Consider the following 23,854-nt stretch of genomic DNA (forward strand, 5'->3'; position numbering starts at 1 on the left):
TTGCGCGAATAAACTCGGCCACGACTGCGATGCTCTCCGCAGAACCCAGTCGTCATTCAATTAAACTTCGCGCAACAGCGAATCATCAATCCAAGAATGCTGACTTTCGACTTGAACAAGCAGGTCCTTCAAATTCCCCTTGATTTTTGCGCTTCGTCCGTTGGTAACAAAAATTGCACACCGAAAAGTTGTCGGAAAGCAGTGCCGTGCAGATCGGACTGGGATTAATGAATAGGACTTGGCGCGTCGGCGAGCGGAAAGCGCGTACTGGAACTTTGTAGTACTCCCTCGTATCGCTTCAGGGGCTGCTTTCAACTCTGCTCTCGCTCGTGTGCAACAAAAGCTCAACGGCAATCGGAAGGAAGAAAGTCGACGCGACGCGTTCGATCAACAGGAGCAACCGCGTAGGTTTACGAGACAAGACAAGAAAAGCACGCGCTCTCTACCCACTTGGTGCTCGCGACCCCTTTTAGCGCACGCCCCCTTCTGTGCGCGTAGCCTGCTAATTCCTCGGCTCGAGTCCCGCTACGGCGATCGCCCCGGGAAATTGGAACGTTCCAGATGCTGCCGTCGCGTGTGCCTCGCGGGGATCGAAGACGCTCGTCGATCAACTTTTTTGCGACGCTGACTAGCTTTTCGCATATTCACGAGCTGCTCTGTCTAAGGCGCAGCTATAATTCTTCCTCGACACTCATACTCAATAATTAAGTACTTCCTTTCCCACGAATTTATCTTCGATAGGAACAGAATCGATTGCAGCGCGACTGCATTACCATGGCCTGTACCGTTTAATTACCACGCGTTCGTGTGTCCTCGCGTGATTTTGGGACGACGCGTCAATTCGAGTTGTTTCGCTGTCGAAGAACATCCTGTAGAGCGCTTCGTCGCAAATTAAGGCAAGCCGATCAAATTATGAATCTGAAATCGTCGAGCGAAACCGTGAAACCGACGACGCGCGATGGAAGTGAATTCCACTTTGCATCGGCAGTCTATCACAGGAATTGCACAATTCATTTCTTGCCGCCGAAGGACAAAAGTGTCCCTCCCCGTTGGCGAGACGAAAACCACATAACAAATGAACGCACAACAATCGCATAAGTTTGAATCCGCAGCAATGGGAAATGTCCTCACGGCGAATGGTATAAGAAAGAAAGGCGGCTTTTCACGATCCTCTTAGTTCCGTGGGATGCATGCGCGCGGTCAAGGTGACGTTGTAAGCACGCACGCGGCAGGAAATTGACGAGCGCAAAATCACCGCGTGCGCTAGATTTCATTGACGTTGGCAATATGTAGGGTATAAGGCTTCCATGACGAAGAAGAAGAAGAACGGGGAGGGGGTGGCCTTTGATAGAGGAAACGTGGTCGTCGCTAGTGTTGGTGTACCACTTTTTCCGCTCCCGTTTATCCGTGGGATTTTCATAGCAGTAGCCCGCTCTCTCTCTCTCTCTCCCTTCCCCTCTCTCTTTCTGGCGATGAAAAGGGGGTCGGCCGTCGTCGTGGCCACGTAATTCCCGGGGAGCTCTTTGAATTTGCGCGGTTTTAGGGCGATCGCGCGCTCAACGCTGTAAACTCCTTTTCCACCCTGGGTTCTACTTATTAAAACGTGTCGCTTTCTTACGTATTGGAGACGGAAATATGAGAAATACATTTTTATGGTATTCGGGATCGTTAACCAAGTGGGGATTTTCAATGTTGAATGTTGACTCGAAAATGCGTCAAAAAACAGTTATCTTATAAAACATCGTAATAATGAACTGATTGCCAATAAAAGCTTGAGCATTATACTATTCGAACTATTATTCCTAACAAATTCCTTGACTCGCATGCTATAACGTCATTTTTGGCATAAATTCATCACGACATGATCTTAGGCGCGGTCTAACGAAAATGCGCCAAACAAAAAATCGAGGACGCTGATGATCGAAGAAGAAGAGAGAAAATTGTCACGCGTTGACGCGCGGGTGTCGGTTTTCCAATTAATTTTAGCGGAAATTGAAGTTAATTTGACGAGAGCGCATCAACGTGCTCGAGGCGACAAGGTAAGAAGCTCACGAGAGCCAAAGAAAAGTGAATTTTTCGACTGGCGGTATTTGGAGCGCGAGTAACTCGAGTAATTCTAAAGAGCTCCCCATTTCCCCGACAAGGAGTGTACGCGCGCCGCGCACCGCTCAAGGCGAAAAACTCGAAGGTCCGCCGACGAGCGCGCTGTGTAAATAAAGGAACCACCCCGTGTTCGCGGTACTGGCCAGAATGCAAACGCGTTTATCGCGTACCTGGACACTCGAAAGTATTATCTTTCGGAATTGAGAATTTCGTATACGTACGTATTTTAATTAACGCGCATATTTGTATGCTGAAATTTAGTTGTATGAAGTCTTTCAGTTGAATAATGATATTCATACTTTTTACGCTGAGCTATTTTTTCATTCGGCATACAAATATTCAATCAACAGTGTGGACGACTATACTATGAACATTGAAATAGCTTTTTATTACGGCGAAAATTTTAGTTGAATAGGAAAACAGATTTAACACAAATCGTAATAGAATTAGTTTAGATGCATCTATTTCTTATGCGACGCAATAGAACGAATAGCTTTGGCTTGGAGTGAGCTGACATTGTAGCAACGTGCCAAATGGAAAGTTATGACAACATTCGTTAGAGATTAAGTATAACCTAGGTATCGCTTGTACGTAACCGACAAGCCAACCAGATTACATTTGTCAGCCACGCTTGCAATGTCGTAGATTTTACCTTAGGTTTCATATCAGAAATTTCATTTATATCTCAGCGTTTTCTTTCGTCGTCTGCTCAAACGTGTTAGCCAAGACAGTGCTTTGACTTGCCAAAATGCACTTGCGTGTATCGGTCATTGAAAAAACTAAACTTGACGTGGTTAAATCTTTCCTCGCCTTGGTGGATCTCCACATGGCTACATATCAATTTTCCAATTTCATATTATCTCTGACTTATGTGCTAATCTACACAATGAGCGCGAAACTATGTATAACTTTAACAGAAATTGTCGACGTTTTTGTTTTCATTATCGATAGAGCAACTCCATTCATGAATTATTCGACTGAGAATAATAAAAGTTGGAGCGAAATTTCATTATTGTTCAACTAAAATTTCGAAAGCGATGATTTGCCGCACGTTGATAGCAATTTTTTCTTGTGTAATAAACGAAACATGCGATTAAGTAAAAGGAATTTTACGAATTAAAGAAAATGCTATCTGCTAAAATGCAAACTAGCGTGTGAGTAACACTTATTTACACGCGGTGCGCGGAAAGTATACAAAGTGGCAAAGTAAAGTGGAGATGAAATGTAGCCATCCGCGTCCACGTAAAAAAATATAACGTGACCGCCTGTCGATTCTTTGCTCGTTTGACGATACGAGCACTCGAGTGCGTTACTTGATGTTCCCTGTTGTTCGGCTGGCACGATTACTGCGCCGATTCAGCAAATTGACGTGCAAGCTTATCAATTTCCAAGGAATCCACACTGGCGAATTTCCGTTCGCATGTGGTTTCTTTCCGGGCTTTCATCAATTACGGCTGCTGTGGTATACCGACATGAACAAATTAGACTTTCGCTGGGTTTTATTTATTTATTTTTATGTCAAGGTTGTCGATTACGTTCGTATGTTTGTGCGAGCTTGACTTTTGTATATTACGTTTGAGCTTTGGCAGAGAAAGCTAAATAACGCCGTGAATCAATAGCGAGAAAAGCATAGATCGTCAAGTAAATTGAATAAGTCTAATTATTCGTTGGACAATTGGAACGACTTAAGATTGCTGAGCTCGCTTGCTAAGTTTCCAAAATTGATTGTACAGTTCGAGAGAGAGAGAGAGAGAGAAACCGGATGTTACAGGTGATAACGTCACCGCTACACGTAACTTCCTGTACGACACGTTCAACAGCACCTTCGTGCAAACTCACGTCTCAATGAACAGAAAAAGGGGTGATTTATTTGCGAGTACCCGTCAGTCTGGCATTCATATGAAGTCATCATGCTTATTAGAACAGTTTATAGCTTTCTTTTTTTCTAAGCTTTTCCGTTGGTCGCACAGCACTGTGCGGCAGTTAATTAAATTAATACGAGTTCTCACATTAGGCGCGATTTGAATGAGTTGTCGAGACGGTCCCACCAGTGTATATTCCGAATTCGGCCGCGGAAACGCCATAACCGACGAGCTAACTCGTCTTTATACAGTTACATGCTCCATTGTTGCTCACTCGTTACGTTGTTGCGACAGAAACGCGCGCGCGATTCATTTTTGCAGCTTATCAGAACGATAATCAGCGTAACCTGCGGATCATCGCACATTTCGTTTCAAGTTGAAAATGACGCTCAAGACATAAATCTTGGAGAGTGAAAGAGAAAGACGGACGAAAAATGTGTCAAGCGATACGACAAAAGGCTAGCCATTTTGGCGCGGAACGCCCGTCGGCATCATTATCTTTCGAGAACACATAATATTTCTCTCTCTCTCTCTCTTTCTGTGTTTCTCATTTTTCCAGCGTTTTTCTTCCACGACAAATAGCACGCGGTTTATTACGGTGTGTATAACGTGCGCGCTGCTTTTCTCATTTCGTGCGCTATCTACAACAGCCAGCGAAAATTAAAAAGAAAGAAAGGAAGAAGGAAGAAAAACAGGCATTTCAACGAAAACTACACAGCGTGTCCGTATCTCTCTCTCTCTTTCTCTCTCTGCTTCCTCCTTGATATCAGAGAAGGATGATGATACGAGAGCACACGGAACATCTCCTGTCTCTAATCGATGGCCCCGAAGAACAACGGGATGTTGTCCTTCCAAGCGATGACGTTCATCAATCGGAAAATGCTTCACAGTGTCTCGCTCTTTATCTCGATTGAAAAGTCGGAGAGAGAGAGAGAGAGAGAAAGATGCTTTGCATCTCGAAGGCTGCGTTAAACAATTAAGGTTCCGTGTGCATTGAATTAATGGTTAATTTGAGTGAATATGCATTAAGTCAAGATAGCGAATGCAATTGGAAAGTCAAGAAGGGAGGAGGGATGGCTCGATTCCGAGACGCCGCTGCGACGAGGTAATATGCTGATTTTGTCCAAAAGTCTTGAATTTTTCAGCAGGCCATCGGCGATGAGACCAATGCCAGCAAGACGAATGCTCGACTTTAGCGCGCAACGACATTCGCGCACTTTGCCCGGACATTAATTCGCGAGCCGCCAAGTATAAAGTCCGAATTACTTTCGACGAAACGAGGTTAGGTCAAGGACTTATTTTGGCCAACTGTTCTCCCGCAACTCGTCAGAAAAAAAAGCCCCGTTTGATAGTAGGGTAGACATCGAAGTCAAGTCACTCGAAGCTCGCAGTCCGAGCGAGACGAGCGAAGAGGAAGATCCCTCTCTTGGCGCGCGCGCGCTTTTAGGTCAGGCGCCATCGTTTCGAGAATCGGCAGCCTTCGAAAAGCGGCCAAATCCTTGCGACGCGCAAGGAGTAAAAAAAAGTTTGCCGGCCCGAGAGCCTCGACGCGCGCTATTGTTCGGCGCTGTCCTCGCTGCCCTCGCGGCAATTACGTGGGCGCGCAATGAAGGATCGCAAAGAAATGCGCTCTCGCGACGTTAAAGTGTGACGCGAGGGCTCGGTAAGCGCCGCCGTCGGCCGAGCTTTCGCTCGGGATAACAAAACGAGTAGCGCGCCGGGTGCTCCAGTTTGACGTCGGGACAGCCGGGGTTGCGAAGGCACAACGACGCGCTGATCGATATATGGTCGCGCGCGAACAAATTTGCAAAGGGGCTGCTGAGTCGCCGAATGTTTCGTCCGGCGGACAGGCCAGCTGGAAAATTGGCTTCTACTAAAATCGAGATTGCCGAGCGTTTGGCTTGGCCGCGTGTCGGCCGCGAGGAAACTGACCTGCTGTTGAAGATGGAGGTGACGGTGATGCGTGGCTCGGGTGAGAATCTACCGCGGGCATTGAGCGAGGGCACCTTGAGCAAGTCGCAGGATGACTGGTGGCGGCGGTAATCGCGGCAGCTCCATCCGCTCGCTACCTCCTCGTCCAGTCTGACGGATTGGCGCCGCGTGCTCTCGCCGCCACCGCCCTCGGACAGGTGGCGGATCAGCGGGCGCCTCATTCTTCACTTTCATATATCCACGGACTTACAGCACACTGAAAATTTCATCCTCCCTTCATTCGTTGCTCCCATTTGCTTGCTCGTTCGTTGCTTGTTCGCGCGGGATACGGATATTTGTTCGCGGAAAGATAGCTACACTTTGATGCGCCTTGCAAAATGGTATGCCTAAACGTACGATGTGCCACTTCCACTATGATGAAAAATCCATTTACTTCACTTTCATGTGTGCGCGAAAGATTCTGTCGTATCTTCGAATTGTGTATACATAATTATCCTGTTCCAATATTGCGCAAAACCTGTTAAAGAACTTTCTTAATCCTACCAATCTATAATGACCAACGTCACACTTTGCTGCGAACAGCTGAACGAAGATTGAAACTAATTAATTTACAACGTTGAAAGAATAACAAATTTCAATTGATGCTCTTTTAAATGAGTAAAACAGCGCAAGTCCATTAAGTTGACCGTCGAAATGAGAATATCGTTTGAAAAACACGTCGTTAAAAAAGTAGTTTACTTTGCAAAATATAAAAAGACTGCAGTTATCCGAAGGCTAGGAAAATTCACGTATTTTTAGTACACATTTATTTGCAATCGGAAATATCTGGTAAAAATTTGAAAACTAAATTTGGTTCTAAAGTCCGAAACAGTAAAACCAAAGTCAAGCAGTAAAACCAAATAAATTGCACGTAATAATGCTACTCATGAATACATCTACGATGCGCACGTCTTATAAACGTGAAATATTCTCTTACTATATCACAGGAGACAATTGAGTTCTAAAAAAAGAACTGCTTCTCTCAGTGACTCGCTCTATCTGACTTTTTATTCCGCCAGGAGTACGTCTTCAAGTAGGATACGTTTGGTATAAAACTGAAACGACGGGGAAAAAGAAGGAAGATTGTAAAAGTATCGTTGCCTATATTTAGGGTCGAGAAGAGCGAGCAAACAGAACGGGAATTGCCGCGCGGGGGTGCGCTATCTCGCCAAGGAGGCGTCTCTTTATATCGCCGTAAAGTGGAAAGTTTCGAAAACGCGAACGGCTTCTTCGAGATTTATTTACTCCTACAATGGCTATCCCGCTGTTTAGTCTTGCTCGCGATGGGCATTTCCAAATATTTGATCGGGCTCGATGTCTCAACATCCGCGCGTAATTTAGGCAACAGATATAGACTTTTTGTCGACAAAATAGATCGGCCGCGATCGCGTATTTTATGATTAATTCGGTAAGGTCGCTGCAATTGATTGAGCGTCTGTGACGTGGCGTTGGGCATTATTCAAATTCGAATAACGAACAGCGCGTTGGCTGAATTCAGGCTCCGTCTTCCCCAAAATGCAAGCTCGACCATCCGAATGATACTTTCATTTTTCATAATTCCATTAAATTTACCGGGGTTCTGAAAGTTGGTCGACGCGGCCATCGGAGGCTTTGGCCCTCGGCAAAGCGAATTAAGCGACATTGAGTGGCCATTCGTCGAGGCTAATGTCAGCTCAAACAGAAACCAAGCGCGAAAGCTCCACACTCACCTGTGCGAACGAGCCGGGCACGGGCGCGTGCTACTAAGCGCGCTGCAGGCAGAGCAACAGCGTCGGCGGCTGGCGGCGCGAGGTCGAGATCGAAAGCCGGCGCGCCAAGACGCGCGCGGGTCGCTCTCGTGCGCGGAACTGCCGGGGCTCGAGCCCGCGCGCGCGTGAAAATTCAGCCTCACACCTTCCTTCCAAGGGGGCGGCGCCGGATTCAGACGTTTCGCGCCCGCGCCAAATCGAGCTCCGAGCTTGCCCAGGTGAGCTTTCGCCGTCTCGCGGTGGCGACACTTGTCGGTCGACCGCAACTGCGCGGCAGGCGACGACACCAGATAGCTTGTGTCGGTAAAGTGGCGAGTGATCGCAATGGGTAACAGACCGCGAGGGCAAAGCAAGCTTCGTTGCTCTGGCGACAGGGTGCTGCCGAGCTTTCGATCGGTTTTAGAAAATACGCCCAAGTGTACCTTTGTGGTCAACAATATTGATGCAATTTCGAATATAATAATGAAATTTAACTGGTCAGTCATGCTGTACAAGTGTTTCCTTTCTTTAGAGTGACACGACTGTCGTTGCCGGAAAGCATTAATGTTAATGTAACACACATTGAGAGAAACGGTCTTATAATATTTATTATTATTGCAGCTAACTTTGCTATTTATCTTAGTAGAGCTATTGTGTACTCGAATTGTGGTGAAAATTAGATATTTTTATCAAAAATTATTATGAGTATAATAAATTTATTATACTTTCATTTTTAAATTATTGAGCCTTTAACAAAAAATATTCCGTACCTATAGTAAATATTTTTATATTATAATTGTTATTGATATCCATAATAAAATGTGATCCAATTATTAATACATATTATTAATTGAGAAGTAAAACTTATAATATACATTACATATATATTACTAAAATACAAAGCAAATTTTGGCATCTAAAAAATATATTATTTAAGTTGTACAATTTTTACTATATTCTATGACAAAAGCTGCTTTATACAGTAGTACAATTTACCATGACAGAACAATTTACTAGGCCAAATCATGTGCAGTCCGATGTTTTGAGGTTGTCGTGTAGTATAGTAACCGTGAAACGTTCATTGTTTCGAATTCGGTAAATGTTGCTGACATATTCGTCAGACACTTTGGCGGACACATGCTCTATATTAAACAACTGTAGGTACATATTTTATAACATTTAAAGTATGACAGTGACTGCATACTCATTATTTAGATTTGTTCATCTTGTTTCATAACATTTTCATTGTGACTTATGTTTTAATTTGTTCTTTTGTCATCAAGGTTCTATGGTTATGGGTTAGTATTGAAGCTTATAATAATAGATGGATAAATTATAAGCATGAACTATGACAAATGTATTTTGCAAGTCAGGTATGTATTGTTAAACAAATATTATGCTATAATAATAATTCGTCACAGATCATTTAACATTCTAGATTTCAATATAAACTGATGAAGCTACGGGATCAGTCAAGGTCAATAAAGATATTATTGTACAAATTAAAGAGTTTGAAAGCCGGCTGCAGGGAGAATAAAATATTTAAGATTGGTAAGTGCTTGAAAATCAAGCTAATTATGATCCACCGGCAATGACACAGTAAGTAAAAGAAAAATTTCTAACCCAACTATTATGAATAACAATAACCACCCAGAAAAAACATGCAAATAATTATTTCGTTTTTATGTAAGGGTTTTTTTGGCTTTCTTAAAAAAAACAAGTGGCGGAAAAGCCATTTTGAAATAGCAAGCAAGATGTTTGGAAAAACAGACGCCTTTGAGGCGGAAGATACGGCCTTGAGATTAGTAATTAGTCGAGAAAAAGTACATAAGTTCAAACATATTAGTGAAAAGGATTGTCTCAATAGTTTTGTGTAAGTACCTAATATCGTCAAACCTCCAAGCTTACATTAAAATCTTATTTACAGTGCTGACAATCATCAAAATACATGACTTTTGAAAGACACTTGGAACTCAAACAAGTGACAGATAATCCAAATTTGCTTTTGACTAATACGAACTTATTTTTGAGATATCCTATGCGCTTCAATCATATACTATCATATATCTTTGTATCTTGAATGCAAACCTAGAATCCATTTGACCACATCGAGTTAGGGCCAAGGAAATTTGAGTATGGGGTTGTCTTTTTAGCGTTACAGAGTTAACAGCTCGAGGGTGAAGAAAATTAGGATGTGGCGATCGAGGGTTGTAAAGATGCAGGTTACCAGACTCTCGAATGATGGAAATTGGAGTTTGGGCGGTCGGATTTATAGCGTTACAGGGTTAAGTAGTTGAGGGTTAAGGAAATTGAGGTTAGGTGTTTAAGGTTATAGCTCCACAGGTTACAGGGCTCGAGGATGAAGGAAATTGGAGTTAAAAGTCGAGCGTTATAGTCACGCAGGGTTATAGGGCTCAAGGGTTAAAGCAATTAGGGCTCAAGCAAGCAAGCAACGACTAGGGTTATGTTTATATTTTTGCAAAATAAACCGGTTCACCTTGAAATGACCTTGTTTCTAACTCGATGGGGTCAAATGGATTCCAGGTTTTTATTCAGAATACAAAGATACATCATAGTTTACGATTGAAGTGCATAGAACGTCTCAAAAACAAGTTTATATGAATTAAAAGCAAATTTGGTCTATCGATCATTTGTTTGAGCTCCGGGTGTTCTCATCGAACTGCAAGTATAAATTATATAGCTTATGGAATTGATATTGTATATCCACTTTTAGTAAAAGCTTACATGAAGTCTCGATATCGTAGCAAGAAACACCATTATATTTTCCTATTAATGAACAAATCGAAACATGGTAGAGGCTCGATTATAGAATATTATTATACATGCGAGGGCGGGGCTAGATATGGTAGTCATATTATGACGATTACATGGTTTCTTGGATATGAACAATATAACGGTATTCAAATACCTTATCTTGATATTTGCAATGCATCAATATCGATTCTTAAAGAGCAAAATAATTCAGCTTCAGAGAAACTGAAGCTGAATGATAATGACATGATTCAAGTGTAAACTGATTAGAAGAGCATAGCGCACAGTAGATTTTCTATATAAACGTATACATTTTAATACATGTGAATACTCTCGTTCATATATAACATATGAACATCACACATACATTTGCTCTCATCAAAGTTATACACACATTTCCAATAATTTTATGAACACGAATAATGTTTTCTTAGAAACACATATCTATATTGTTTCATTCATACACGTAATCAGATGCATCACATTCAAATACTTCACATATAAATATACGCAAAAAATGAAAGAAAAAAATGAAAAACAAATAAAAAAATTATTTTTAATATATACAAACACTTACACTATGGGATCAATCCCCCATCACGTCCTCGTCGTTAGTTCTAGGTCGCGCTGAGAACAGATACACGTGTAAACCTGCGACATCGATGACATTCGTGATTTCCATTAATTTTTAGAAACTCGAAAATTTACGCTTTAATATTGGAAATAATACGGTGATAAACTGTAATTTTTAGTGTTCATAATTTTTATGATAACAATTTTGTATTTTTATAAGGAAAATTTTTAAAAAGTAAAGGATTGTCAAGATTCGTTATGTTTAAGTATATTAAAATTAATGGTTTCGTCACGATAATTTTTATTGGTTGTCAACGTTACAAATTCAGGTTAATCAATACAACAAATAAACATCGAATTCTCTTTGACATGTTTATGCCAATAATATAATTTGATTAATTCCGAAGGATTCAAAAGTAATAATAATTGTAAGATTCTTCAACATCAAAAATTGGTTTTAATATATTTAGTTACCAACGAATTTAGTTACCAACGAATAACATTTACTTAAAATCGAATTTTATAAAATTCGATTTTAAGTAAATGTTATTACTAGTCATATTTTATATGCTCTTAACGTAAGATATAATGTCAGAAACAAAAATTTGCTTCCAAAAATATACAACTTCAATAACAACCGTGAACGTAGTTGACTCGGAAAAGTGGGAAAATTTTTACAATGAACAAAATGAAATTTTACTGAGCGTCATTAAGAAAATTATGCGTTTTCCATGAAAATTTTTAAGATAAGATTTAGTTTTTAAGTGAGTTCAGATAAAAATTATAATGTGTTAATAATTTTTATCGATCAGTCATGATGTCCCAAGATTACGGTTACGCACTGTAATTTTTGTAACGAATTTCGTTATAATTTTTAAGAGAAACTTCTTTCCGTGTGTAAACTAATGTATATTCATTTTCTGCTTATGAATCCATTGTAAGAAAGATTATTCAGAAAATCGCATGCAAAATTTTTCGCATTACTATCATTTTCTATAGGTTATTCAGTGTAAGTCAATGTAGAAGTTTAACCTGTTAACTGAGCGGGACGTATAAATACGTCAAAAGTAAACAATATCGGGTACGGGTAGGACATATGAATACGTCCTCGATATTTATATTGCGCCCTGGAACGGGCGGGACGTATATTTTACTACTACTATGGTAATACGTCATTCATACACGTCTTAGTGGAAAAGGACGCGCCCGTTATATGTTGCGTAATTAGAAAGGGATTTCCCCGGTTAACAAGTTAAAAAGTTGAAAAGTTTAATATGGTTTGTATTACACTACTCATAGCTGAAGTATCACAGGTCAGTATTGAATTGTTTATACTTTTAAAAATTTTTTAAATAATTTCTGAAGACTAAAACATGACATTTAAAATGAATTTACGTTTACAAAATATAGTACATTATATATGTATAATAAATATATAATATACTCGTTTCGCTCTGGCGTAAACGCCACACGAGACAAGAATCTACTTTCCCACACTTGTCTCGTAATGTACTATTCCCGAACATGTGCCGTACCGTATTTTTTGATACGACGTGTGGAAAGTGCGATTCTTTTAGTTTGTGAGCATGCAAGGCTCAATTCTCAAAGTTTTAACTTTAATTTCAAATTGTAAGAACGCATTTAAATCTTTAATACAAGTAAGTTTTATAAGAAAATTACGATTGTGGTCATGAATGTAAATATATGCGTGAAAGCTATTGCGAACTATCGTAAGTTAGATTAAGGTTAGATCGATTAACTAATTAATTTAAATCCAAGTACAAATGTTTAAATAAACTAATTAAACTAGACTTTCATAAAGTAGACGAAAGAATTCGAAAATACATAACGATATCTCATGATAATAGATAGTTGTAGGAAATATTTTTTCGTTTACTTTTTCTGACCAGTAAAATTTATTGTGGTACTTGTAAAATATAAAAATATCCCCTTGTAAATATTACTATGTTAGATAGTAAAATCTAACAGTATTTTGTAGCAAATATAACTATGTAAAAATAAAAACTTGATTACACAGTTCTTATTACTGCATGAGCAGTAAATATTATTCATGTTAAATAATAAAAATTATAGGAGATACTGCAAAAATTTATAATGCACAACATAGTAATTTTTGCTACAGTTTAAGTATGACCTAGTTTTGCTATAGTTTATAGTAAATTTTACTATAATTGCAGATTTTACTACCTCATTTCTGTCAGTGCATGAGAAGTAAACTGAAAACTGTTCTGTAACTTCAAAGTTAACATGGAAAAGCGTTTCATAACCCTTAACTGTCGATTGAATTTTTCAAATTCTGTTGATTTGCTTGTTGATTGATAGAAAATTAGTTAATCGAACTAGTCACGCACAGCTGTTTTTTTTCCGAATTTACGTGTGATGTAAACACTTGAATCGTGAAAAAAATCACATTGCATTTACAAGTAAGATAATATTGCGTCGCATCTAAACTTCTGAAAGTACCGTTACCAACTTTAATTTAGTCAACTCAGACTTCAACGGGATACAGATTACAACATCCGCGCGTAATTCAGCAAACTAATTTTTTGTCGAAGAATAAATTAGGTGCGTCATGATAATAACTTTATCATGATAATTTTGCCATTATAACTTACGAAATTGTTGACACTGAACTGACGCACAGTTTAATGCAGTCTATATAAGCAGAACAATCGGCTATTTATCACGCGCTACACGTGGAAAAATAATCCAGTCAATAATGTCGTTGTCAATATTTTTTGGCCTTCTTATTCTTTCTTTTCCAGGTAAGCCAATTTGTAATTCTGTTAAAGAATTTCTCATTATACTGTCAGCAATTGTTAATATTGTTAAAAAACTGCAGGCCTAGATTCGAAGAATATCGAAAGAATTTTAGACGGTGAGCCGGCATTAATAGAGAATTTTTCTTACATGGTAAATTTGATTCATACAAAACAGTACTCCTTAAAAAGTAAATTAATAAAGTTTTAATAAATTCTTCTCGATACATTAGGTTTCTATTCAAAATTATGATGGTACGGATCACCACTGTGGAGGAATTATCACTCATCCCTGTTACGTTCTGACAGCAGCGCATTGCATAGATGGGTGGGCCAAATTTATAAAACAGACTGTAATTTATTTTTAATTACTCAACACACTTTAATTGGAATATTTAATGCTCGTAGATTCGGACCTGAAGAGCTTAGAGTCGTCAGTGGCACTGTAGATTGGAATAAACCAGATTCAATTCATTATATTTCCAAGCTAATTCCACATGAAAAGTTCAATCTGGAAGATACGTGGAACAACGATATTGGTTTGATCAAAGTCAGTATGTACACAATGTGCATTTTAACTAACGTAATTTCATTGAATTAATCAGACACGCAGTTTATTCATTGTGACTAACTTACAAAGAGCAATGAATTCGATTAAGTAATTCATGTAGCAAGAACTTCGAGATAAGAATGATTTATAAGAATTGTTTCTTTGTGAATGTTTTACGATATTTCATAGAAAGAGAAAGATATTACACCATAATTTATTATAAAAAAAGCACTTATAATTTTTGATATTATAGGTAGCAACACCCTTCCGATTTGGGATTTCAACGAAACCCGCGAGCTTATCAAAAAATAATGATGAAATCGATATCAATACTATAGGCTTAGCGATAGGATTTGGAAGAACATCGGTAATTGATATTTTTTATAATATTAATAAAATAATTTGAATGCTTGATTGTAACAGCATTTTTCGACAGGAAAATTCTAGGTCCTCCAGAAACTTATTGCAAACTAAGCTTATCGTCAGAGATGTGGCGTATTGCAATAAACAATATAAGAAACATAATTTCAAAAATACTCAAATATGCGCTCAAGGAAAGGGTAATGCTGCCATATACAAAGTAAGTATAATAAAATGCCGTTCAAACAATTAATATATGTTTCTTATTTGACCGATGCTTAATCCACTACATTGTTTTCAGGGCGATTCTGGCGGTCCTTTTATCGTAGATGGTACGGTAGTTGGCATTGCACTCACTGGCATGCCTAAATATCCATCAGCATTTACAAAAATTTCAAAATATATAGATTGGATCAAAAGTCATGAAAAATAGTGTGATATTAGAATCATATTCTTTTTTTATCATCATAAAATGAAACACGAATTATGTAATGCAAAGTAATATATAGCTTAGAAAATTGTAGAACTAGTACATTACGATACAAGTGCGGGAAAGTAGATTCTGGTCTCGTGTGGCGTTTACACCCGAGCGAAGCGAGGGTGGAAGGGGACACGAGACGAGAAAATCTTTCCCGAACATGTGCCGTACCGTATTTTTTGATACGACGTGTGGAAAGTGCGATTTTCAACGCACGTTTTCTGCCGAGCGTGCGGGAAAGACGCACTTTGCGCACGGAGTGTCGAAAAATAAATTACAGACAATTTCAATTGTCATTCAGTATTGATTAATAAGTTTCCTTGCGACGCACCGTCGATAAAAACAAACTAGTTGTACCCTTTTCGTTCATGCGATTAAAGCTTTTTTTTTTAAATCAATCGGTAACAATAATAGTTAAGATATTTATTAAATTATGTGCTAAATAAGCATTTTACTCAAATATCACATATAAATTGTTTCAAAGTGGATTTTCTGTAAAGCTTGCGAAGGAAAAGTTTTGTGCATGCACAGTTGATGATTGTAAAATTATTTTGTTCTCAATAGATTTTATCAATTAAATTTAACATTACTAATGGAATAATCAACTTAATAAAAATGTATTAAAAAATTTATATTTACGATTAATTTTGTCCATCCAAAGCAAACACTCCTCTGAACGATTATATGTCGCATTTTTACGCCAATGAAACATCTCCGAGCTACAGTCTATATATAACAGGTATCAGCAATATAGATCTAAATTAGAATGAACATTATTAAGTCAGCTCGTTTCATCACAAACGACATTAGATGAATAAAAGCATAACACAGAACAATACGATTTATCGAGTCCGTCACGCATGATGTAAACATGTGGACTCGAAATGAAAGTGCAATCTGCACACGTGCGTAGACAATTTCAATTCGCGTGCAAGACGTCAAGTACCGATTGTCTAACTGTGATGGAAAGGCAAAGAATTACCGATTTAAACTCGTGTCGACATTTTGTACATGAATAGACGTGCATCATACCAACGAAGCTAGACGCTTAGCGTCTATCTATTGATCATACACCTATGTCATACCTTTATATATACGTCAAGATACATTACAAGTTCTGAATTCCTTTGATTCTATTCTACAGTTTACTTGATCTCTGAAAAATTTAACATTAGTATTCATTTAAAATAATCAATTGGCGCTTCTTCAATTTGTTATTTCAGTGGATATAAAAATATTTACAGCTATTGAAAGGTAATCCAAACCGCTTGACTGTCGGTGGCATTGCAGCCAGAGTTGCATCTGCTCATTATCTGGCTCTATCACCATTTAGCTAAAGGTAACATTTTTACAATTGTACTCCACAAAGTGATGACATAACCCAAATATTGTATCTCATTAAATCTACTACACAAAGTAATATGTCACAGCCATTGTGCATATAACTAATGGCTCGATAATATATACAAGGTCACAGGTGCTAAAAATTTGTTTGCTACTAATAACGAATTTGACAGATTCCAAGGACGTCATCAGCTTTTTTAAAACACTACTATAAGATCAGTACCGTTTTCAAACAGGTTTAGTAAATTTTCTACATATATGAAAGTGAAATGAGGATAATCAAGCTAATATATAATATTGACGTTTTTCTCGTGCATTATAAGGATTTCCATATTTTATCGTAATTGATTAATGCATGCTTTCATACAGTGGTAATAAAACTAACAAACTTTTTTGGCCAATATCTTAAAAAATTGAAACTGCTTTCAAATACCGTAGTCCGATGCTTGGGAGTTCACAAGGGGATACAAAGAGCGTAAGAAGTACAGTAGGATTTAAAAATTTATAATTACGAATACTCATCTGCATTTAACTATAATTTTCCAAATTAATTCATTTAAGATCGCAATACATACTTATTATCTACTGTTATATTTTAATTATTTAGAGATAAGCCCCAAATTAAAACGTAACAAAAAAAATTATTAATAACTAAGAATGGAATAATAATAATGTAGACTTTAATTTATTGTACTTTACGTAATTTAAAATTTATAATACAAAATAAGAATCAGCCATTATGAAGACTAATCATACTTGTTTAAACTTCATTTTACGGGTAAAAAGTTAGGTATAAAAAATTTCAAACAAGGTTCTGAAGTTTATAAAATCACAGAATAAAAGATAGAAATGTAGGTCAATTTTACTATTTATGAGTATATGAAATAGAAGTTTGTACAGTTAATTGAACATAAGAAATTCTATTTTATATTCTATCTATGCTTTCGAAATGAAAATTTACATTTATCTTATTGTCTATCGATAGTATTATTCTAGTTATTGATTTCGGGTCTATACATTTTCCTCAATTTACTAAATTTTTAGCATCGTAATTTGGTTCTACATAACTACATATTAGTTTTAAAATTAATTCTCAATTCTGTTTTTTAATGTGTCAGTTACATTATAATATCAAAATTTAAAATCAAATGGTTGTTATCAAATCCAATGATATGGAAACGAAAGCGATGATTGTATAATATTACAAATTTATATGAAACAATTGTTTGAATAATATTATCGAATTTTTATGTGTACAATTGCATTAAAAATTTCATGAAATTTTGTATTTTAACTTTTGTCATATATTGTTGAATTATGTATGTAATAATTTATTTTCGACGCTCCGTGCGGAAAGTGCGTTTTCCCGCACGCTCGGCAAAAAACGTGCATTGAAAATCGCACTTTCCACACGTCGTATCAAAAAATACGGTACGGCACATGTTCAGGAAAGAGTTTCTCGTCTCGTGTACCTTTCCACCCTCGCTTCGCTCGGGCGTAAACGCCACACGAGACAAGCATCTACTTTCCCGCACATGTATCGTAATGTACTATAGCGTGCATTATTCATTCCAATTGTATAAATGTCAATAGAACGTCCAACAATGATGTTGAAATATTGCATTTGCGTTATGAAATAAGTAAGTTTACATAGATCTGAGTACTTGAGTGTTATTTATTATCGGTAACAATTATATAGCCCGCAGGTTGTTCATGAATATCTTGAGCAAAAACAATCGGACAGTATTACATTTTACAGTTTATCCAAGTTTATAGTTTTGTCACTAGACTGGTCTTGTCTGCGTCTCAGTACAATAATTAGGACAAACGTGCTATCATTTAATATGAAGAAAACAAGAATTTTCGACGATATATTTCATGCAGAACTATGAAGGTCTGTTATTGCATTAAAAATTAAAGAATTTGTTTGAAATAAATTAGGTCAATTTATTGAATATTCAAGAATTCATAACTGTGTGGATTTTTATTTAAAAAACTGCAAAATCAATGCCTTAAAATTGCAAAAACTTGAACGCAGCAATAAAATATCGTACATATTTGAAACTTGGTTTTGAAATATTATAAAAATCAGTTATCCCGAAGGGTGCTAATAGTATAATTAAAATTTTTTAATTTTAAAGTAAAAGCAAAAATATATAAATACGAAATTTTATTAAAATTATTTATGCTAATGTATAGAAACGCAGGGGTAATAAATGACATTTGATATCTACTCCATTTGGGGCCAAAATTTCTTGACGTCTTTTTATAATTAATACATTTGTCAATTCACAAAATTTTTGATTATTTTCTTTTAAGAATTTGGAATCTATTCATTTCCAGCTTTACGGCGAAATTTGAATGACAAAAATTGAACCACTATTTTGTGACATATTTGTATGAACCTCGTATTAATATAAAAATGAAAAGGATAAAATTAGTTTTATATCATTAATTTATATAATTACTTGTATTTTCTACTATGGTCGCCGATGCATTAAAATTGCAATAAAAATAATACGTTCATGGTAAAACTCGTAATGAATCTTTGTTGCTAACTCATTAAAAACATCAATTAATGTTTGCATTTAAATATATTGTGTGACCCTGAGAAATTTATGTATATTTTCCATAAAGACTACACGTATTCTTTATAGAAGTAGTATAAGATAAAAAAAATCATAAGACTTATTGAATTTTCTAATATAGATGAAAGGTCGTTAGACAATTATTTTTATTTTATTGAAATAAAATGTACATTTGAATAATGCCACAATAACTATTAACGTTCCATCAATGTTTCTAAAGACTGATATGAGCAAGATAAGATTCGTAATGAATTAGTTCTGCGTTTATTAAATATCATAATCAACCAATAAAATAAATGTCATTTGATTTTCGGCGATCAAAATCAGTGAATATTATTATTCAACAGTATTCATCTTCGGTTCAACTTCTAATCAAATTCACAAAGGTATACTAAATGAGTTCAAATCCGATCCGTTATTGAGCGTTTTGTAAATATATTCATTCAATCTATTATTAAATTCAAAATAAATTACCTTACTTTGTAAGAAGAATGTAATTAAAAGTTATGTTGGCAAAGCTTCTATTCAATGAAACAATCTAATAAGGAAAACAATGGAAGTGCTAGTGGAGAGTATCGAAGGAAAAAGGATATTGTGAAAAAGAGCCGTGTGCGTGTAAATAAATGCTATGCATCGCAAGATAAAGCAAACAGTTTATTAGTCGATTTGCTCACATAATAATCGTCAAATGTAACATTATCATTCAACAAGGAAACGTGCGCAATCATAGTGTGTATTTTGTCAATTGGATTTTCGTTTAAACAATTAATAGAATACACGTAAAGTATTCCAACATTATGCATTTTTTTGTGTGTGTTTTGATCGTCGATGGCACGTACAGAATAACATAAGGAATTAATAGAAACCAATGGCTTTGAGGACAATGGCGACTGATAAACTCGCTTTCAATGTTTTTTTTTCGATAATTTTTTTGTTATTTTTTTATGATTTTTTGTTTTCTGCGTTAATTATAATGATTTTTTTGTTCAATCATCGTTTTATTATTTCAACAGAAACGCTCCGATAACGTTCTTCACTTCTTACACATGGCAGTCGAAGCTGTTACACGCATTCATAGTCTCGATTTATTTTCTTACATCACTTATTTTGTTGTTCTGTTTGTTATTTTGCACTCACAGCAATCAAAGTCAATTGTGAATCGTCGAGTCGCAGTGTAACGATGTCAGCTTCGAACAGTTTCTTCTTATTTGTTTGCTCTTTCAAAAATGTTATGTATTATGCTGAAGGTCCTGGACAAACGAAGCTCAATGGACGTTTTATCTCGTACGTGGTGTACAGGCTACATTTATTGGCGTATTTAGAGAAAATATACTTATCTCGCTCGAAGCTAACATCGCCGCTCGACCGTATTATTTTTGGTTCTTCGCCAAGCAAACCGCTAACGGACAAACCAGTAGTGAACGAAAAGACAAATTGAGCGTTGATTATCTTTGACGGACATACCACGAGTCAAACTAGTCGCCATGGCAAGGGCCACTGATTCTCGCTTGGACCGTCGATGGTCTAAGGAACAGCGTGTCCTCGACACAATGGCGATAAGTCTGTTATCGTAGTTTGCTCGAGAGTTTTGTTGTGTACGCAGGTGAAAATCCAATGCCTGTGTAGGTGTACGGCTGTGTGTCTGTGTTTAGGTTCAACGCAATAACCGGCAATATATATTTGCATTCTTCACCAATTCGCGGGTAGGTAATACTCAATCGAGATAGAGAGAGAGAGAGAGAGAGAGAGAGAGGGAGAGAGAAAGAGAAAGAGAGACAGAGAGAGATCTACGTAATAATCTACAATTAGGATCCCAGCCAGTTACACTTGTACGTGAGTATATATCGATATATACTTCTAGGGCGTGTTATCTCGACCACTACAGCCAACGAAAAAGCTATACAGAACGATCGACTGAGAATAGCTGCTTGCCTACTGTCCACAGCGCATCACATCGAAGCTCGAGACCCTAGCGAGTTAGGAGAGTGATCCGTAGACAGTAGACAAGCAGCTGTCCTCAATAAAAGAAATAACCAATTGCGCATAAATTCTTGGATTTTTGTTTGCTTCTCTAGCTAATTGTATAGCCTGGGAATGTTAGCATTTAGCGCTCCGTGTGTTCTCTCGTGTAATGTTGTTTGCGGTGTGGAATTCCGTTACGTGTCAATCGAAAATTGGGTGTGTGGATCGGGTTGTCTAGCAGTTGACCGACTGAAGCATATGAGCTAGCCGAAAGACGCGCATCCAGGCGAACATGTCGGTCGACAGTGGCCGGCAGCTGATGACTCGCCTGGCCGCCGATGTTGTTTGGCTCGCTGCCGCCGAGGCCGCCGACGCCGAGCGCTGCAATACACCTGCCGCCGCGCGGGCCGGAGTCGCGTTTACCGAACTCATCTCGCTCTCGGATTTACGGTCCTTTTGCTGCTGCTGTTGCGCCTGGGGCGAGTATTTCATTCTGAAACAATCGACAAAACAGGCCAGATTTTTAATGCTCTGCTTCCTCTCTCTCTCTCTCTCTCTCTCTCTCTCTCTCTCTCTCTCTCTCTCTCGTTATTGTCGCGAATGTGCAACGATCGATTTTTCACTCGGCGCTCTTTTATTTTAAGACCCGGCTTCAGCCGGCAAATTGCATAAAGTATTGTGCTCCGAAGTAACATTGTTTGATTTGAAACAACGAGCTCTTTTGTACACGCGAGGCTTTAATATTGATTAAAATATTTCGAGATTTTATTTTTGTCCAAGTTTTTTCAAAAGACGCGTTGAGAATATGTAAGTTACAACTTGACAAACTTGGGATCTCTCGTGTAAAATTGCCGAATAGCAACCTACTCGAGACGCTCGTCTCAGACGAACGAACTTTTACGTTTCACGTATCACCCTTGAAATATCAATAAACTACTTTGATTTATCCGCGTTCAAGTTATTTAACGAGATGTATTTAGAAATTACGATACTTTATTATCAAAGTCATATTGTTCAGTTGTTGAAGGATGCGAAGAATACACTTTGAATAGTCGTGAAAAAATCAATCTCATTAAAAATATAAATTCGCGCATGTTTATTTCATAATGAAAAGAGTCAAGTGATTTTATATTTACGAGGTAACTTGGTGCAACTAACTGTAAAGAACACCAGAGTGATCGAACTAATTCTTTGAAATGTTCGAAGAATCGATGGTGAAAAAAGAACGAACGGACTGATAATAACGTAATAACGTAAATGGAAACATGAAAATCGTTGACGAACTTGACGATGCGAAAGGCTAAGCCGAAAGTGCCCAACGCGTTGTATATCGATTTACTGATATAATAGATACTGCGCTGTCAGCACATTCAAATTTAGATTAAACTGACATTGGACTCGTTCCTATGCGAAGCAGCCGACCGACCTTAATCGCGAATCAGTTTTTTCTTCTTTGCCGCGACGAACGAAAGAGGAAAAATATCGGTCGAACCTCTTCCACGATAAACGAATTGGAAATTCGAAAATTCATCGATTATCTGTTTACGACTCTCGAGTAATCGCAAGTCACGCGGTTGTTATTAGCATTGAATTTTATCGACGCGGTCACGCGTACAACTAAAAAATTCTCAGAAATCGTTGGTAATTAATCTAAACGTCACGACGCGAGCAACACCGAGCCGTAAAGCGTATATTTTTAGACAAGCATTAATCTCCGACACGTATGCAATTGCACGTGAAACGCGCTAACGTTGCCGTTTGTACGTTTGTTTCGTCTGTGAAATCGGCCACGAGAACGGAGATAATCACAGCCTGACGCCAACGGCCGCGCAGTACCTGCGTCCCTTGAGAATCTTCTCCTTGCACCTCTCAATCGTGTCAAGAGCGCCGCGAAGAATTCGGTGCATTTCCGTCGTGATTCACGATTCTCGCCTGATTGCAAACTCCCTTGTTCGCGGCCACAGCCAAGAGAACCTCGCGAGTCAGCCGCGGCGAGCTAACTGAATAAAAGGCAAAAAGTTGGAGCACGCGCGCGGCCTGGTCACGGCCTCCGTCCGTCGGAGGGACGATTGCTGGAGGGAGCGCCAGCGCTCGTGTTTACCCTTGCGACTCGCACTTTCGCAGCAACGCTCTCGCCAACCTGTAGAACGCCTTCCTTTTCCTCTCGTTTCAAGATCGTCCCGCGTGGGCGTGGAGAGAGTATAGATAGTATAGGCAGTGCTCTTCGATCATTTTTATCTTTCTTATCGGCTCGAGCGATCGAAAATCAACTTCCGTTCGTACATTTGACGTACATTAACGGCGACCGAGCATTTCGTTCGCCGCGACACGCGACCCATTGCCAAAGGAAAGAACGGAGTTCTCCAACGAAATTCCCCCGTGCGTTGGCGTCGCTCTGCAAACATGCCGCTCTCCCGCGCGTGTCGCCAGGGAATGTATATCGAGGCGCGTCGTCTACGCAGGAAGCTCCAAAACCTTATGTTCAAACGCGACAAGGCTGCACAGCTAATTGACGTTGTCAAAGTGAAAACCCGTTAACAAGATCCCAGTTACGTGCGACGGCCATCGACATCTTTTAGGCAAAGAAAGCGCTCTTCCCTTCCCTCCTTCCGTACTGTCACCGCAACGATTTCTTTTTTCGTGAGATATGCCGCGATTGTGCAACATGAATTGTTGCGCGAGGTGGGAAGAAGCACGCGTAATACGTATCTACCGTGCGAGCCGGAAGACCGTATTGTCCGTACGCTCGAGTTAAGCTCAAGATAACGAAAAAAAAAAAAGCAA

General features: G+C 38.3%; 3 protein-coding genes across 3 annotated transcripts in view; 1 reads left to right on the forward strand and 2 right to left on the reverse strand.

Moving 5' to 3' along the window:
* Window positions 1-7,773, reverse strand: part of LOC131666044 (rap1 GTPase-activating protein 1-like) — a 134,074-nt gene extending 126,301 nt beyond the window's left edge. Inside the window, exons 1-2 of the mRNA XM_058938377.1 lie at window positions 7,646-7,773; window positions 5,898-6,153 (exon numbers count right to left, since the gene is read on the reverse strand). Coding sequence (XP_058794360.1) covers window positions 5,898-6,118 — 221 coding nt within the window. The 5' untranslated portion in view covers window positions 6,119-6,153; window positions 7,646-7,773. The remainder of the gene's footprint in view (window positions 1-5,897; window positions 6,154-7,645) is intronic.
* Window positions 7,774-11,906: 4,133 nt separating this feature from the next.
* LOC131666045 (chymotrypsin-1-like) lies at window positions 11,907-15,767 on the forward strand. Its single transcript, XM_058938380.1, has 8 exons — window positions 11,907-12,666; window positions 13,674-13,794; window positions 13,872-13,942; window positions 14,022-14,116; window positions 14,197-14,338; window positions 14,592-14,705; window positions 14,775-14,918; window positions 15,000-15,767. The coding sequence occupies exons 1-8, from the start codon at window positions 12,595-12,597 to the stop codon at window positions 15,129-15,131; spliced, it is 891 nt and encodes a 296-aa protein (XP_058794363.1). The 5' UTR covers window positions 11,907-12,594; the 3' UTR covers window positions 15,132-15,767.
* Window positions 15,768-19,744: 3,977 nt separating this feature from the next.
* LOC131666131 (uncharacterized) lies at window positions 19,745-23,055 on the reverse strand. The gene is made up of 2 exons (XM_058938535.1): window positions 22,907-23,055; window positions 19,745-21,563 (listed from the first exon to the last, which is right to left on the reverse strand). The coding sequence occupies exons 1-2, from the start codon at window positions 22,975-22,977 to the stop codon at window positions 21,305-21,307; spliced, it is 330 nt and encodes a 109-aa protein (XP_058794518.1). The 5' UTR covers window positions 22,978-23,055; the 3' UTR covers window positions 19,745-21,304.
* Window positions 23,056-23,854: the final 799 nt, after the last annotated feature.

This window comes from Phymastichus coffea, unplaced genomic scaffold, assembly GCF_024137745.1.
Source record: "Phymastichus coffea isolate CEN01 unplaced genomic scaffold, Cenicafe_Pcof_1.1 PCOF00056, whole genome shotgun sequence".
Classification (NCBI taxonomy): Eukaryota; Metazoa; Arthropoda; class Insecta; order Hymenoptera; family Eulophidae; genus Phymastichus; species Phymastichus coffea.

Bases quoted from the DNA above. Each gene is read 5' to 3' on its own strand.
- LOC131666045 (XM_058938380.1), top strand. From the start codon at position 12,595: ATGCAAGGCTCAATTCTCAAAGTTTTAACTTTAATTTCAAATTGTAAG. The intron at 14,117-14,196 runs GTGGGCCAAATT...TAATGCTCGTAG, and splicing joins GCAGCGCATTGCATAGATGG to ATTCGGACCTGAAGAGCTTA. The intron at 14,706-14,774 runs GTAATTGATATT...ATTTTTCGACAG, and splicing joins TAGGATTTGGAAGAACATCG to GAAAATTCTAGGTCCTCCAG.
- LOC131666131 (XM_058938535.1), bottom strand. From the start codon at position 22,977: ATGCACCGAATTCTTCGCGGCGCTCTTGACACGATTGAGAGGTGCAAG. The intron at 21,564-22,906 runs GTACTGCGCGGC...CGATTGTTTCAG, and splicing joins AAGATTCTCAAGGGACGCAG to AATGAAATACTCGCCCCAGG.